General features: G+C 39.6%; 1 protein-coding gene across 2 annotated transcripts in view; it reads right to left on the reverse strand.

Annotated features, from left to right (window-relative positions):
• Positions 1–11,989, reverse strand: part of LOC117442369 (protein-serine O-palmitoleoyltransferase porcupine-like) — a 28,262-nt gene extending 16,273 nt beyond the window's left edge. The window contains exons 1-4 of one of the 2 annotated variants that reach the window (XM_071202404.1): positions 11,764–11,989; positions 11,531–11,618; positions 9,909–10,059; positions 4,379–7,664 (exon numbers count right to left, since the gene is read on the reverse strand). In XM_071202404.1, the coding sequence (XP_071058505.1) occupies positions 6,546–7,664; positions 9,909–10,059; positions 11,531–11,618; positions 11,764–11,956 (1,551 nt within the window). In that variant the 5' untranslated portion in view covers positions 11,957–11,989 and the 3' untranslated portion in view covers positions 4,379–6,545. Of the gene's footprint in view, positions 1–1,860; positions 2,005–3,225; positions 3,379–4,378; positions 7,665–9,908; positions 10,060–11,530; positions 11,619–11,763 lie in introns of those variants that run through there. The other variant, XM_034078368.2, reaches the window with a different exon arrangement.
• Positions 11,990–13,244: the final 1,255 nt, after the last annotated feature.

The raw sequence follows: 13,244 nt of genomic DNA on the forward strand, positions 1-13,244 counted from the left end.
ACATATTTGTGTGTAAACGGTATTCGATCTTTCTGTCTGTCAAACTGAAAGATTGACAATAAAGTTGACTTTGATTTTAACCTCTTTCCTTCTCTCCTTTGATCCTCCTTAGCAACAGTCATTATTTTGCTTAGCAGCGGTGTGTTATCGAGTATTAACAACCTCTGAAATGTCCAAATTGACCAATCAGAATCGAGTATTCGGCTAAACCGTCTAATTAAAGTGTAGAAATACTCAAGTGAAGTTCAAATATACCTCAGGCAATCTTGCACTAATGTACATTCCCAAAGATATTGAAGTGACTGTCATTTTGTATTGATTGCTTTTATTTATGTCTTAATGTGTGCATATGTACACATGTGTCTGTTGATTGTGTATATATAGGTATATACATATTTCTATACATATTTTTACTATCTTTGTATTTTTGTATTGGGGATTGTGGGAAACGGTATTTCGATCTCTCTGTCTGCACACACAAACTGAAAGATTGACAATAAAGTTGACTTTGAAGTTACTTTGATTACGCTGTGTTTGTGTGCATGCATGTGAATATAGAGTATGGTGTTAATTGATTTATATTTGTTCTATGATTAAACTCAATCTGTATATGACTTAATTTGGCAGTTCTTAATTAAAGGAGAAAATACAAAACAATCTAGTTTTTTTACTTATTCATTCCACCCTATAGTAACTAGGAAACTGCTATATTCCTGTTGGTCAGGATATAAAGAAATACCTTTAATTTGTAACATATTTTATATAATATCCTGCTTCATATTTAGTTTACTGTAAATTGGTATTTCAACTTGCATATTTTCTACTTTTTAATGTTCTTTTATTTCTATTTGATATGTTTACATTTTAGAATTGTTTATTTCTACTCTTTGAATGTCTCTTATGTGCAATGCCTTGTCTTTTATGCTGCTGCAACGCAAACATTTCCCAAATTGGGATCAATAAAGTACACCTTATCGTATTTGATCTTATATTTAATCCACACGTGATCATATAACGTGATCATATAACCCATTTTAGTCTCATTGCCATTATTCTCAGTTCACTTCTGGATTGATTGACATGGTCTATCCCCACCATCTGTAACATTACTTTAAACGTATGCCCATATCTTCCTGCTCACAATCTCAGTACAGCATGCTTACTCTATGTTAATGACTTAAGGGAACTGTCTGTTGAGCCGTTAGGGTCACACATCTCTTCCTGTTGGAGTTTTCTTACAACCTTGTTGATTTCTTTAGAAAATCTGTTTTTTAAACTCGCTTTTCGCATTAACTTTGTTTCATGTATTGGACTAGCAAGCACTTTTCAGGCACGTGCACAGATAAACCTCAAAGGGGGCCTGAGCACAGTCCTTTTTGACCTCAAATTAAAAAAGTGTCCTTTTTCCAAATCACTACATTTCTGTTTGCAACGGAGGTGATAAAGGCCATCGTTGCAAATATTATTCAACACAAACTTAGCGATTCCAGGCGTTTATTTAATTAATAAATCGCCTGCGTGACCAGACTAAAGACTTTTCTTTTTGGCGCTGCTTTTAATTGAACTATTCACATCTTAAACTGCACTGTAACTTTTATCCATGTATTTTTTCTTTTAATGTTTCTTTTATTATCTTTTCTTTTTAATGACTGATTTTAAATGCCATTGTCTTAATGTCTTTCGTTTTTTGTAAAGCACTTTGAATTGCCTTGTGTTGAAAGGTGCTATATAAATATATGCCTTGCCTTGCGTGCTCTTTTATGAATTTGGGCCCATACCCCTTTAACACGCTCTGCATGTGCCCGATTCTTCGGAAGCTGGAATATAAATAAAGTTATAATTAGCTGTAGAGAGTCTCACCCAGCATCCAGAGCAGGCGGCAGAGCAGGCAGATGAGCAGCAGCTGCCACACCTGCTCCAGGCCCTGCTGGGCGGTGGGCAGCAGGCAGCCCCCCCACAGCTCCTGGAAGAACTTCTGCCGGCTGAACGCTCCCATCTCTGGACCTTCAGAGGGGGGGGGGGGGAGAGACGCCATGTTTTAGAGCAACAGAAACACGCATCACCAGGGTCAGCATATGTTTAATGCATTAGTTCAACATACTGTATGTGAACCGCTGTTAAGTAACGCTGCAAATAACCATTAGACCATCACCTAATTGTTTACTCGATAACATGTCAGAATAATAGTGAAAAGAACAAGGGGAAGTCTTTAGATGCTTTGTTTTGTCCGTACAAAAGACACTTTAGTATTTATAAAACAGTTCAAAGCTGGATATATCCACATTTGAGATACAAAACAGTTTTGTATAGAAAATGTACTTTTAAATGAACGATTGATCATCAAAATAGTTGCCAATTCCTTTCACAATTAAACTTACCATTATTGATGAGTCGACTAAACATTAAAGCTGATTAGGAATTACATTGTATGTCAAGAGCATAGTAAAAAGCCCAAGGAGTCGTAAATGTCTTGTTTTATCACTCCAAAACCGAAACATATCCATTTTATTGTTATATAAAACATAGAAAAGCAGCACATCTCTATATTTTAGAGGCTGAAACAGCATTTTCTGCGTGAAAAATGACTTTTAAACTATCAATGTCTCGACAAATCGTTGCAGCTCTTCACTGGTTCACACATGAGCGAGCAGAGACTGCCACTCACTCACTGTCAACAGACACACAACTACAAATCCCAGCATGCACTGCACCACTACAAATCTGTGCAAGTCCATGCAATGGCTGTCAAAGTTTGGGCTGATTATTATCCTGAAATGCGCTCAGTACTGCTAAACATACAGCCTACGAATGCATACATTCATTCCGTAGCAAATGCATCAAACTGGAAGCGCTTTAAAATACCTTAAATATGCACAGTGTAGCACAGAACCATGCTGAATTATTTAGCATTATTTAAGTGTATTGAGGACTTATTTACAGTGCATTATGAGGAATAGTATGCATGTATTCTCCGCATTGCAGTAGGCCAAGGTGAAGAGTTGACTCACAGCTGCAAGACAACAGCTGCAACATGCATATTATCTTCACCCATTAGCAGAAAGAGAAGCATCTTGTTTTCTTAACCTTGCTCCACCTAGCCCGCAGCAGGGTTTACAGTCCAGCTATCGGCACTATAACAACGTGGGTCTCCCCTGCCCCCCACAGCCGATAACCGTCCCCCTCCTCCCCCGGTCATGTCAGTTATTTCTCCCGGTTTAGACCCACCTTTCCCGGCAGCAGCAGCTGCAGCTTCCTCCCGGTGTTTCTACCGTCTCCCGGCCCGGTGCAGCTCGCCGTGTTTAATGTCGCTCGGTCCGGATGCCGCTTCTCTTCTGGAGGACTCCCATTGTCACAGCATCAGCACCACTGGACCCTCCGCTGGAGAAAAGCCAAGGAAGAGACGCGTCAACCAATCAGCTACTTCGGTGAGGACGCGTTAGCCAATCACCGCTCCCGTTGCGTTTGAGTGACATCCAGCTGGGCCAATCAGAAGCCTGGTCGACTGTGTTCGGTGCTTTGTGGCCAATGGGATGTGTACAGCGTGCAGATGGAGTCAGAGGACTAGCATCTGGCTCAGAGATCAGAGGTTTCTGGAGGGTGAACTGTGGCTATGACTAATACAAAACATGCACTTAACCTACTTTTTATTTTGGGAACTATTGCCAAAGAACATAAGACAATGTATATATATTTCTGAATGATATTGAACAATATACCCAGAATGAGCTGCAGACACAATCAGATCAAAGCAACACATGTTCTGTAGCAATGTGGCTGTGTGTAACATGCAGTGTTTAGTGAGTTAAACTTTACTTAAATTAAAGTTTGGAAATACACTAAAAATAAAGGTACAATAATAAGACAAGATGGAGATAGTTTGTGAAATGGGACACAAGCTTTCTGAAGCATGACCAGAGGCCCAGGCACCATGCGTTTGTAATTAAAAAGCATAAACAAAATAAAAAATAGTCATTGTGAAACGCACAAACATGAGAATTTTGCTTTTTAGCAGCAGCCTCATTTAGTTTTACTTATGAACCATGCCGTAGTAGAAGTACTCTTTGGGAACTGCAAGCAAGTCCAACTAACGAAGGCGTAAAATGTCCTTATTGTTATTGTACCGTGGGCTTTATTCTGCAATGGGATTGTGCAGCGGTTCAGAGTGCTTGATGACACACGGGTAAAGAGGTCAGACCAAGACGAGGAGAAAGACATTAACAATCTCTCTAGTGCCTGCATCGGGAGAAATGTGAAGAGGCTTTACACCACAGAAACATCCACCCGTTAAGGGTTTACGTAACAATAAAAGTACAATTATTTCTGTAAATGTACATTAGTCTTTTTCAGCGAGGAGAGATGTCAGGCGGACACAGAGTCGTTCGGATGATACCGTTTGGTTTTAATGTCAGTGTTACGAGGCAAACGTGCGATGACAGTGGTCTCAGCCTGAGGCAAGGAGAACATTTGATGTTATAACATTGTGTTCCAGTGACTGAAACTAATAAAGTTGATTGAAACATTCACAAGAACCAGATAATCAGAGGTGGTATGTTAGCATCTGCTGCATCTACAATTACAGGAACATTAAAACAGTTCAACAAAGTTTCCTCTCTCAAAACACCAGCTTGCTTTCTGCCACTTTGAGATGTGGAGTGAATGACAACTTGATACAAATGAGGATGCATAGATAATTTACAGCAGAACAAATGTGAGATCTGACCAAAAGTTATTTTTAGATTAAAGTCAAGATTCTGAGAAAGAAAAGTACGAATTTTGACTTTTCCCCCAGAATTCTTAGAAAGGGAATTCTAGTCTTATTTCTCGTAATTCTTAGAAAACATTTGTGAAACTTTTACTCAAAATTCTTTAAAACAAAAACGTTCAGAACTTTTTCCAAAATTCCTTTTCTTAGAAAAAAATTATTTGGACTTTTTTCAAAGACTTCTCAGTAAATGATTCCATCTTTTTTTCCGGAGAGTTGTCGAAAAAATAACTGAAAATGTTCCAGAATTCTGTTTCCCCCTTAAAAATGATTGGAAAATGAATTCTGTCTTTTTTCAGAATGTCGTAAATTCTTTTGACTTTTTTTGGTCAAAATTCGGACTAATCCCAGAATTCTGACTTTCTGCACAAAAGATGGAGCGTTTGATTTGCATTACACTCCAGGTGATGATCTGATTTTAAACAAATACAAATGTGAAATCATCAGTTATTTTACTGGCAGGTAATCGTGCGTTATCGGCTGGAATAAATCCATATCAAGCATCCCTTAGTGTATATACACATTTCTGCAATATAAAACAAAGTGTCAAAGGGTTGCTGGCCACAGAGGTAGATGATGCTACATAATGATATTCATGCTATCAGCAAAGTGAATGTCCTCACCGACTGCTGAACACAGACACCACACAGGTCCATTAAAGAATCTCTAACTTAGAGAACAGTGTAAAACTAGTCACTGATAAACAAGAGACAGAACCCAAAATACAGAACACGTACTAAATAAAAATAGCAGCAGTATGAGATCAGAAATGTAAAACAATATCTACAGCATGTGAGTCAAGACAAGAGAAGTGTGCAGCGATACATTCAAGGTTTACAAAACTCAAAAACGCCATATAGACTAACAGAAGTGGAAGTATCAGTGTTATCCGCAGTATCGAACCCAAACAATGCATTTGACACAATGTGTTTTAGCTTAATGACACTAAGAACCTGTTTTGATGTAATGCTGCTTTCAGACAACTCAGGACTTTCCCCAAATTCTTCTTAAACAAAGCACGATTAACCGCCACTTCAAAGTGGAACTTCCTGCATGTAAACTCGAGCCAAATGAATTCAATCCTAGGTCAGGAAGAAGTGGTTGTCTTAGGTCACAAAACAGGGGCATTGTGAATGGTGAACTATCAAAGAAAAGGCAGCGTGAAGTAAATATGCCAGTATTTAATGACAGTAATACATGCCATCGTACACTTCAAAGCTGTGTTGCATGTACATTGAGAGAAGAGTGGTCTCCTCTGCACCAAAATAAATCAGGGAAATATCACAAGTGCTAAAAAGATATTTGAGCCAGCACTATGGAGTTAGATTGTGTGTCAACTTGACAGAGAACCATCAGGTTTGTTGTCAGTCATGGTTTTGAGTGAGTTTAACCCTTTGGATGCCAAACTCCCTAAATTCAAAATGGACGAACGGGAAAATCCCGACCTTCGAGAAGGGGCTAAAATAATTCGAAAAGCAATGCGATTACTTTGACTGATATTGCAATTGTGATATGATTTGCGATTGATGACCTTTACACTATTAACTTATTATCCATTAAAAAGCGTGGTGATTTTTAGTATACGATGTGAAGCCAGGCCGTCTCTGCAGCACGATACACTTTAATACTTCATTTACTCTGTTACTGTTCTACCTCGATTTGTCTGGAAAGCAGCTTAAGTTAAAGGGAGACTTCAAACCTTACAGATGAGGCTAAAAGGCCAGTTTGACAACATCAGGTTGAATTGCAATAAAACAAAGAACAGTGTCTTCACAGATTTAGATCAGATCGCGAACTCCATGTCGTAGGCAGTTCGTTCCTTCTTAATGTTTTCAACGCTTATCTCTGCGGGGAAAACCAGAGGCAGCTCCCGCGGTTCCTGCTTCACAATGTTCTTCTTCACCGGCATGGGCTTGCTCAACATGTAGTCGTAATTTCTGTCCACCTGTAGGAGCGCCGAGGTGAGGAAGCGTGGAGAGAAGAGCTGCAGAGAGGGTCTGAGCGGAGGTGGTGGAGGGGGAAGAGGTTTGAATGAGAGTGGAAGAAGGTCGCACTGGCGTGGCTTTAACCAGGCAACAGGCGGGGGTGCTAATGACAGCGGGAAAGGTATTAGCCTCCGACTGATCTTTGGTAAGCTCACAGTGTGTGAGGCGGGAGGACTGGCCTCCTTTTGGACACTTTCTGACATCAAATGATATACCTTTTTCGGCTCGACGATGGTCGGTTCCACTTCCCACACGAGAGCAGACTCGGCTACCGACGCGACAACAGTCTGTTTGTGGCGTTTGCAGAACATGGTGCCGCACTCTCGGCACTTCCTGTCGTCTCTGACGTGCTGCAGTTTGTGGCGCTTCAGGTTTTTGCTCGTAGCGAACGCTCGGTCGCACACGTTGCACGGGAACGACGGCTCACACTGGTGCTCGGAGAAAAGAGCCTGACCCGAGAAGATCTTTCCACACGACTCACAGACAAAGGAGGCGTTTTCTCCAATCTCCTCCTCTTGACTTTGTTCTCCTTCCTCTTGAGTTTGTTCTCCTTCCTCTTGACTTTGTTCTTCTTCCTCTACTTGTTCTTCTTCTCGTTCCTCTACTTGTTCTTGTTCCTTTACTTCTTCTCGTTCCTCTACTTCTTCTCGTTCCTCTACTTCTTCTCGTTCCTCTACTTCTTCTCGTTCCTCTACTTGCCCTTCATGCAGCTTCTTGTGTTTCATTAGCTGTGGTACATTAGTGAAGTTCTGATTGCACTGCTCACACTTAAACCCCCCGGCGGGTAGCAACACGTTTCTCAGGAGCACGATGGGACTCATATTTGGATGTAGGACGCCCGTTGGAGCTTTAAATGGTGATGCTGTTTTGTTTGGGCTTAATGTGATTTCAGTCTCTTCAGTCAACGATTCTCCTTCCTAAAGAACACAGAAGAGGATGCTTGAATGGCGTCTTAAACACAACAGGTCAAGCAGGTTTCAACAAGTTCCATTTAACAACAATATAAATGCAATGAAGACATTTTTTTACTGAGATCTAATTATTATTAGATCTCAGCGCTGCGTTGGACACTGTTGACCAGAGAATATTACTAGACCGACTGGAAAACTGGGTGGGACTTTCGGAAACAGTTCTAAATTGGTTTGAATCATACTTAAAGGACAGAAACAACTTTGTTTCTATAGGTAAATACACATCTGAGTTGACAAATATGACATGTGGGGTTCCTCAAGGCTCCATCTTGGGGCCTCTTCTCTTTAACATCTACATGCTACCACTGGCTCAGATAATGAAAAACAACAAAATAAGTTACCATAGCTATGCAGATGACACACACATTTACGTAACCATTTCACCAGGAGACTATGCTCCAATTCAAACACCGAGTAAGTGCATTGAACAAATCAATGACTGGATGTGTCAGAACTTTCTCCAATTAAACAAAGATAAAACTGAGGTAATGATTTTTGGAGCCAAGGCAGAACGTATAAAAGTTAGCGCTGAGCTTCAGTCTGCAATGTCTCCCTTGAAAAAGAGATCTATGATCTCAATGGGACCAATCTGGTTAAATAAAGGTTTGAAATGAAATGAAATGAATGTTCAAAACAACAGATAAAGCCAGAAATCTAGGTGTAGTCATGGACTCAGACCTGAGTTTCAACAGTCACATTAAAACAGTTACTAAATCAGCCTACTATCACCTAAAGAACATATCTAGGATTAAAAGACTAATGTCACAGCAGGATTTGGAAAAACTTGTCCATGCTTTTATCTTCAGTAGACTCGACTACTGCAAAGGTGTCTTCACAGGTCTCACTAAAAAAATCTATTAGGAAGCTGCAGCTGATTCAGAACGCCGCTGCTCGAGTCCTCACTGACACTAAGAAAGTGGATCACATCACTCCTGTTCTGAAGTCTTTACACTGGCTTCCTGTGTGTCAAAGAATAGATTTCAAAATACTGCTGCTGGTTTATAAAGCACTGAATGGTTTAGGCCCAAAATACATTTCTGACCTCCTGCTAAATTATGAACCATCCAGATCTCTCAGGTCTTCAGGGACTGGTCAGCTTTCTGTCCCCAGAGTCAGAACTAAACATGGAGAAGCAGCATTCAGTTATTATTAGGGATGCACGATATTTATGACGTCATCCCGATAAACCCGATACCAGTATTAATAGCCCCGATAATATAAAATATATTTTTTGGGTAAAAAAAAGAAAAAATACTGCGGTGTGGGTGGATTGGGATGAGGGGCGCTTGTTTTTCACTCGGCTCCTCCCGTTTTGCCAGTACTGTGGTATTAGTGGTTTAGGAAGAGGGGAGTTCTTCACAAATCCAGCGCTCCCTAATACTTCGAACCTGATCAGTCACCTGAAACATCGCCATCGCTACGCTGGTGTGTTAAAAGCGTACGAAGACAATAATACAATACAAAGTGTGTGTGTGTGTGTCTGCGCAGGAGTTATCGGTTGAGAAGCAGGAAGTTATCGGTATCGGTTTCAAAAAACCAATATCGTGCATCCCTAGTTATTATGCTCCAAATATCTGGAACAAACTCCCAGAAACCTGCAGGTCCGCTGCAACTCTGACTACTTTCAAATCCAGACTAAAGACTTTTCTTTTTGTCGCTGCTTTTAATTGAACTATTCATATCTTAGACTGCACTGTAAATTTTATCCATGTATTTTTTCTTTTAATGTTTATTTTATTATCTTTTCTTTTTAATGACTGATTTTAAATGCCATTTTCTTAATGTCTTTCATTTTTTGTAAAGCACTTTGAATTGCCTTGTGTTGAAAAGTGCTATATAAATAAACTTGCCTTGCTTTGCCTTACTATCATAGTGCCAAAGTATGAACAATAGAAACATCAGGGTTACAGCTTTGAATGAAAGCATGAAAAACTACTTTTTAAGTAAATGTGCCACTTTTTAATCCATAATATGTCACTTACATGATCCATTCAGATCCGATGAAAACATATTGATCTTTCAGAACTTCATTTTAACTCCAAGGAATGTGTAGGACTTTGTATCTCAGACTATTTCAGGCATTAAACGCATATTATTAGATGTTAGACTTGGATATTGCTGCACAATAAGAACACAAACAATTTCAACAATTATCTTTCTAAACCTATATAATGAATGCAGAAATAATACCTCTTGCAGTGATGGAGTTGGTGATTTCTGTATTTCCTCAAACAGATCAGAAGTCTGGAGTTCCTCTGGAGAATCAGCTCGAGGTGAAGTTGTTTCTTCTTCCGTTTTCTTTTTGGCTGCACGAGGTCGGCTCTTTCTACTTCCATAATCCCTTTAAAAACAACGTGACAACTATTTCATCTGAACACACAAGACATGTCTCACTTGTATCTATCGTCAAGGTGGTAGGAGGAGAAGCTCACACCTTTTTAAAGCAGTGAAGTGAGCATTAACAGCGTATTTCTGCACTGCATAATTATCCAGAGACAGCTTCCTGAGCAACTGTTAACACAATCTGTGTTAAGACATACGCACAATGGTGTTTATGCTTTGTTTATTATCGCAGACAAACCTCACATAGCGGTGTAAGGCATACACATAAATTACTGAGACGAATAGTAACACTGCTTTAAGACATGTTACTTAGATGCAAAACACCTGATATCAGTGTTGTAACTGTGTATGGCACCTTTTTGAAAGTGCTTGTTTTACCCAGGTTTAATACTCTCTAAGACACACGTGTCAAACTCAAGGCCCGGGGGCCAAATCAGGCCCGTGGTGGATTTAATTTCGGCCCGCAGGATAATTTCTAATTACTATTAGATCTGGCCGGCCGGTATATTGCACCTTCACTCCATCCTGAGGGTCTCCTCCGCTCAGAGCCTGAGCCCAAACATTGATGACCTTGCTCCCAAGATGAGACGCCAAGTGTCTGAGCTAGCATCTCAGAGCAGCAACCTGAGTTTAATGGATGTTTCCTTCTGCACTTTCTCTCTCAGGACAACAGGGCATGTTTGGTTTTCTCTTTGAGGGAAATAGTTTTTTTGAAGCTGTTGTTGGCCTGTGGAAACATGTACTCATAAGAAATGACTCTGGAGCAGCTGCAGATAGAGCCATAAGAAATGAATGCAACTGATTATTTCATGTTTAATGTTGTTTTTATAGGCAATCATTTAAGCTTTGTTAGTTCCAGGTTTAATATGTGCAATAAACATTGAACCAGTCCGGCCCTCGACTAGTACCCATTTTTTTTAAATCTTGGCCCACTGTGTATTTGAGTTTGACCCCCCTGCTCTAAAATATAAATGTTATAATCATAATGTTGAAAAGTAGCAAATCCTCTCATATAAGAAGCTTAAACTGGACAATGTTGCACAAATTAATGATCAAAATGGGTTAATGTCTGTTATTTGGGAGACTATTTTTGTCACAGCAGCCGTGTACATTGTAGTGTAATACATTACACAAGTTAAAAATATTCAAAAAGACAATAAGATGCAAATATAATACAATACAAAATAACATTGGTGGTAAGTATATACAAATTCACACAAGGAAGGACATGTATCACTAGAGTATCATAAAAATACTCAATATAGAATATACAGTCGCACTAAACTACAGAAATATATAGAAATATACAACAGACACATACTAGCATTGGAATATGTTGTTGTTTGTGTTTGCTAGCTAGCTCAATTCTAGCCTCAGTGTGTGGCTCTCATGTGTTACTGAGAGGCACAAACAGCGATAAATTACAACAAGTTAACGTTATTTAGTCATGATTAATGTGCATGTCTTACCTCTTAACTTTTCTCTTGGGGCTCTGTTTAGTGGATGGAAACACAGAGGGCACGAAGTCAGGGCTGTCGTGCTCCAGGGACGCTTCCTCTACAAAAACAGAGGAAACAGAGATGGTTTGTAACAACAAATCTACCTACATACTCTTAATGTAATAGCAGTGTTGTAAATCTGAAAAAAGGCTCCCCATTGTGACGCCCATTGGTACAGTATTCATTCAGTGTGTGTTTCTTACTTGATATAAAATGAGCGCCACAAACTCTCGCGTGTCTTCTGATCTCCTCTCCGTTCACTTCTCTGATCTTTTGGAGCCATAACTTCCTCCGGTTCGCCTGAAACGGTCTGTTTCCGGTCGGGATTCTGTAAAACTTCAGTTTACTACCAGAAGAATTTCGGTTTTTACATTCAGTCACGCAGCAGGCCGACATTTTCACTGAACAAATGTGTTTGGTTTCGATAGCTTCTGGAGCGGAAGGGCTGAACAACAACAAGAGTTACCACTTCCGTTACCAAGATGCGCGCGCAGCCTCGGTGAGAATTTTTTGGGAGATTTTTCTTTGAATGTTTAACAATTATTTAACCGTTTATTTATTTAATGGGAGCTTACAAGTGGAACAAGTTGGTATTTGTGGGCTGTTTTGTGTTAATTTAAGCAAGAACAAGTACAAAAACAGCGAGGAAGAGTTGTGTTGTGCCGTCACACGGAGCATTGACGCCCCCTGGTGGCGGAATACGGAACAACACCTTTACTGCAGTAATAATAAAATAAAATAAACAAACAAACAGAGGTGTAAATTAACTAAGTACATTTGTTAAAGTACTGTACTTACGTGCAATTTTGAGATACTCATGCTTTACTTGAGTATTTCCATTTGTATACAAAGTCATTAAAACTAGCTGCACCTTTACCACAACTACAATTTAGATTTGATCAGAGGTACTTTAATACAAAATGTTCAGTTAAAATAGAAAAGAACAGTGTGTGTGTGTGTGTGTGTGTGTGTGTGTGTGTGTGTGTGTGTGTGTGTGTGTGTGTGTGTGTGTGTGTGTGTGTGTGTGTGTGTGTGTGTGTGTGTGTGTGTGTGTGTGTGTGTTTTACCTCCTAATTAATTGGTTTCCTTTGTCTGCACTCACAAGAAGTGAGGTGTCCTTGGTCTTGTTCAGACTTTGAATTACAATAATCAAAGCACTAAACCTTGAGCATTCTCACAAATAGAGTCTGGGGGGCACTTTAAAACAAAAAGCGTTTAAACATTAAAATATTCCCTCTGCAGAGCCACACCTTAAACACATAACGAATCCTCCCTGAGCTGCAAAGACACGGAGCTGCCAGATGTTGTTTTTATTTGTGAAGCAGCATAATGCCCTCTATGGTGCTTAATCTCTGCCATGAATCACCTACTTCTCTGTCTTTATATTCAGAAAAACATAATATACAATTAAATTGCCTTGGAGTTTAACGTCACACTGTTTTTACATTTCCAATACTTCTTGAGTAAAACCTATTTTCAGGTCAGTGGGACAGTGATGGATAAACTGCAGGCTTTGCCATTTAATGCACCAGCAATTTTACACAGAAGACCTTTTGATTCGTCACAGCATAGAGGAAATGAACAAATGAATGATGCCTTTTGAAACACTTCGATAAAACAGAGGCATCATTAATGTTATTAGTACCGCTTCTGCTTTTAAAGGTCACCTATCTATCTTGCTATT

Source organism: Pseudochaenichthys georgianus, unplaced genomic scaffold (assembly GCF_902827115.2).
Source record: "Pseudochaenichthys georgianus unplaced genomic scaffold, fPseGeo1.2 scaffold_418_arrow_ctg1, whole genome shotgun sequence".
In the NCBI taxonomy this organism is placed as follows: Eukaryota; Metazoa; Chordata; class Actinopteri; order Perciformes; family Channichthyidae; genus Pseudochaenichthys; species Pseudochaenichthys georgianus.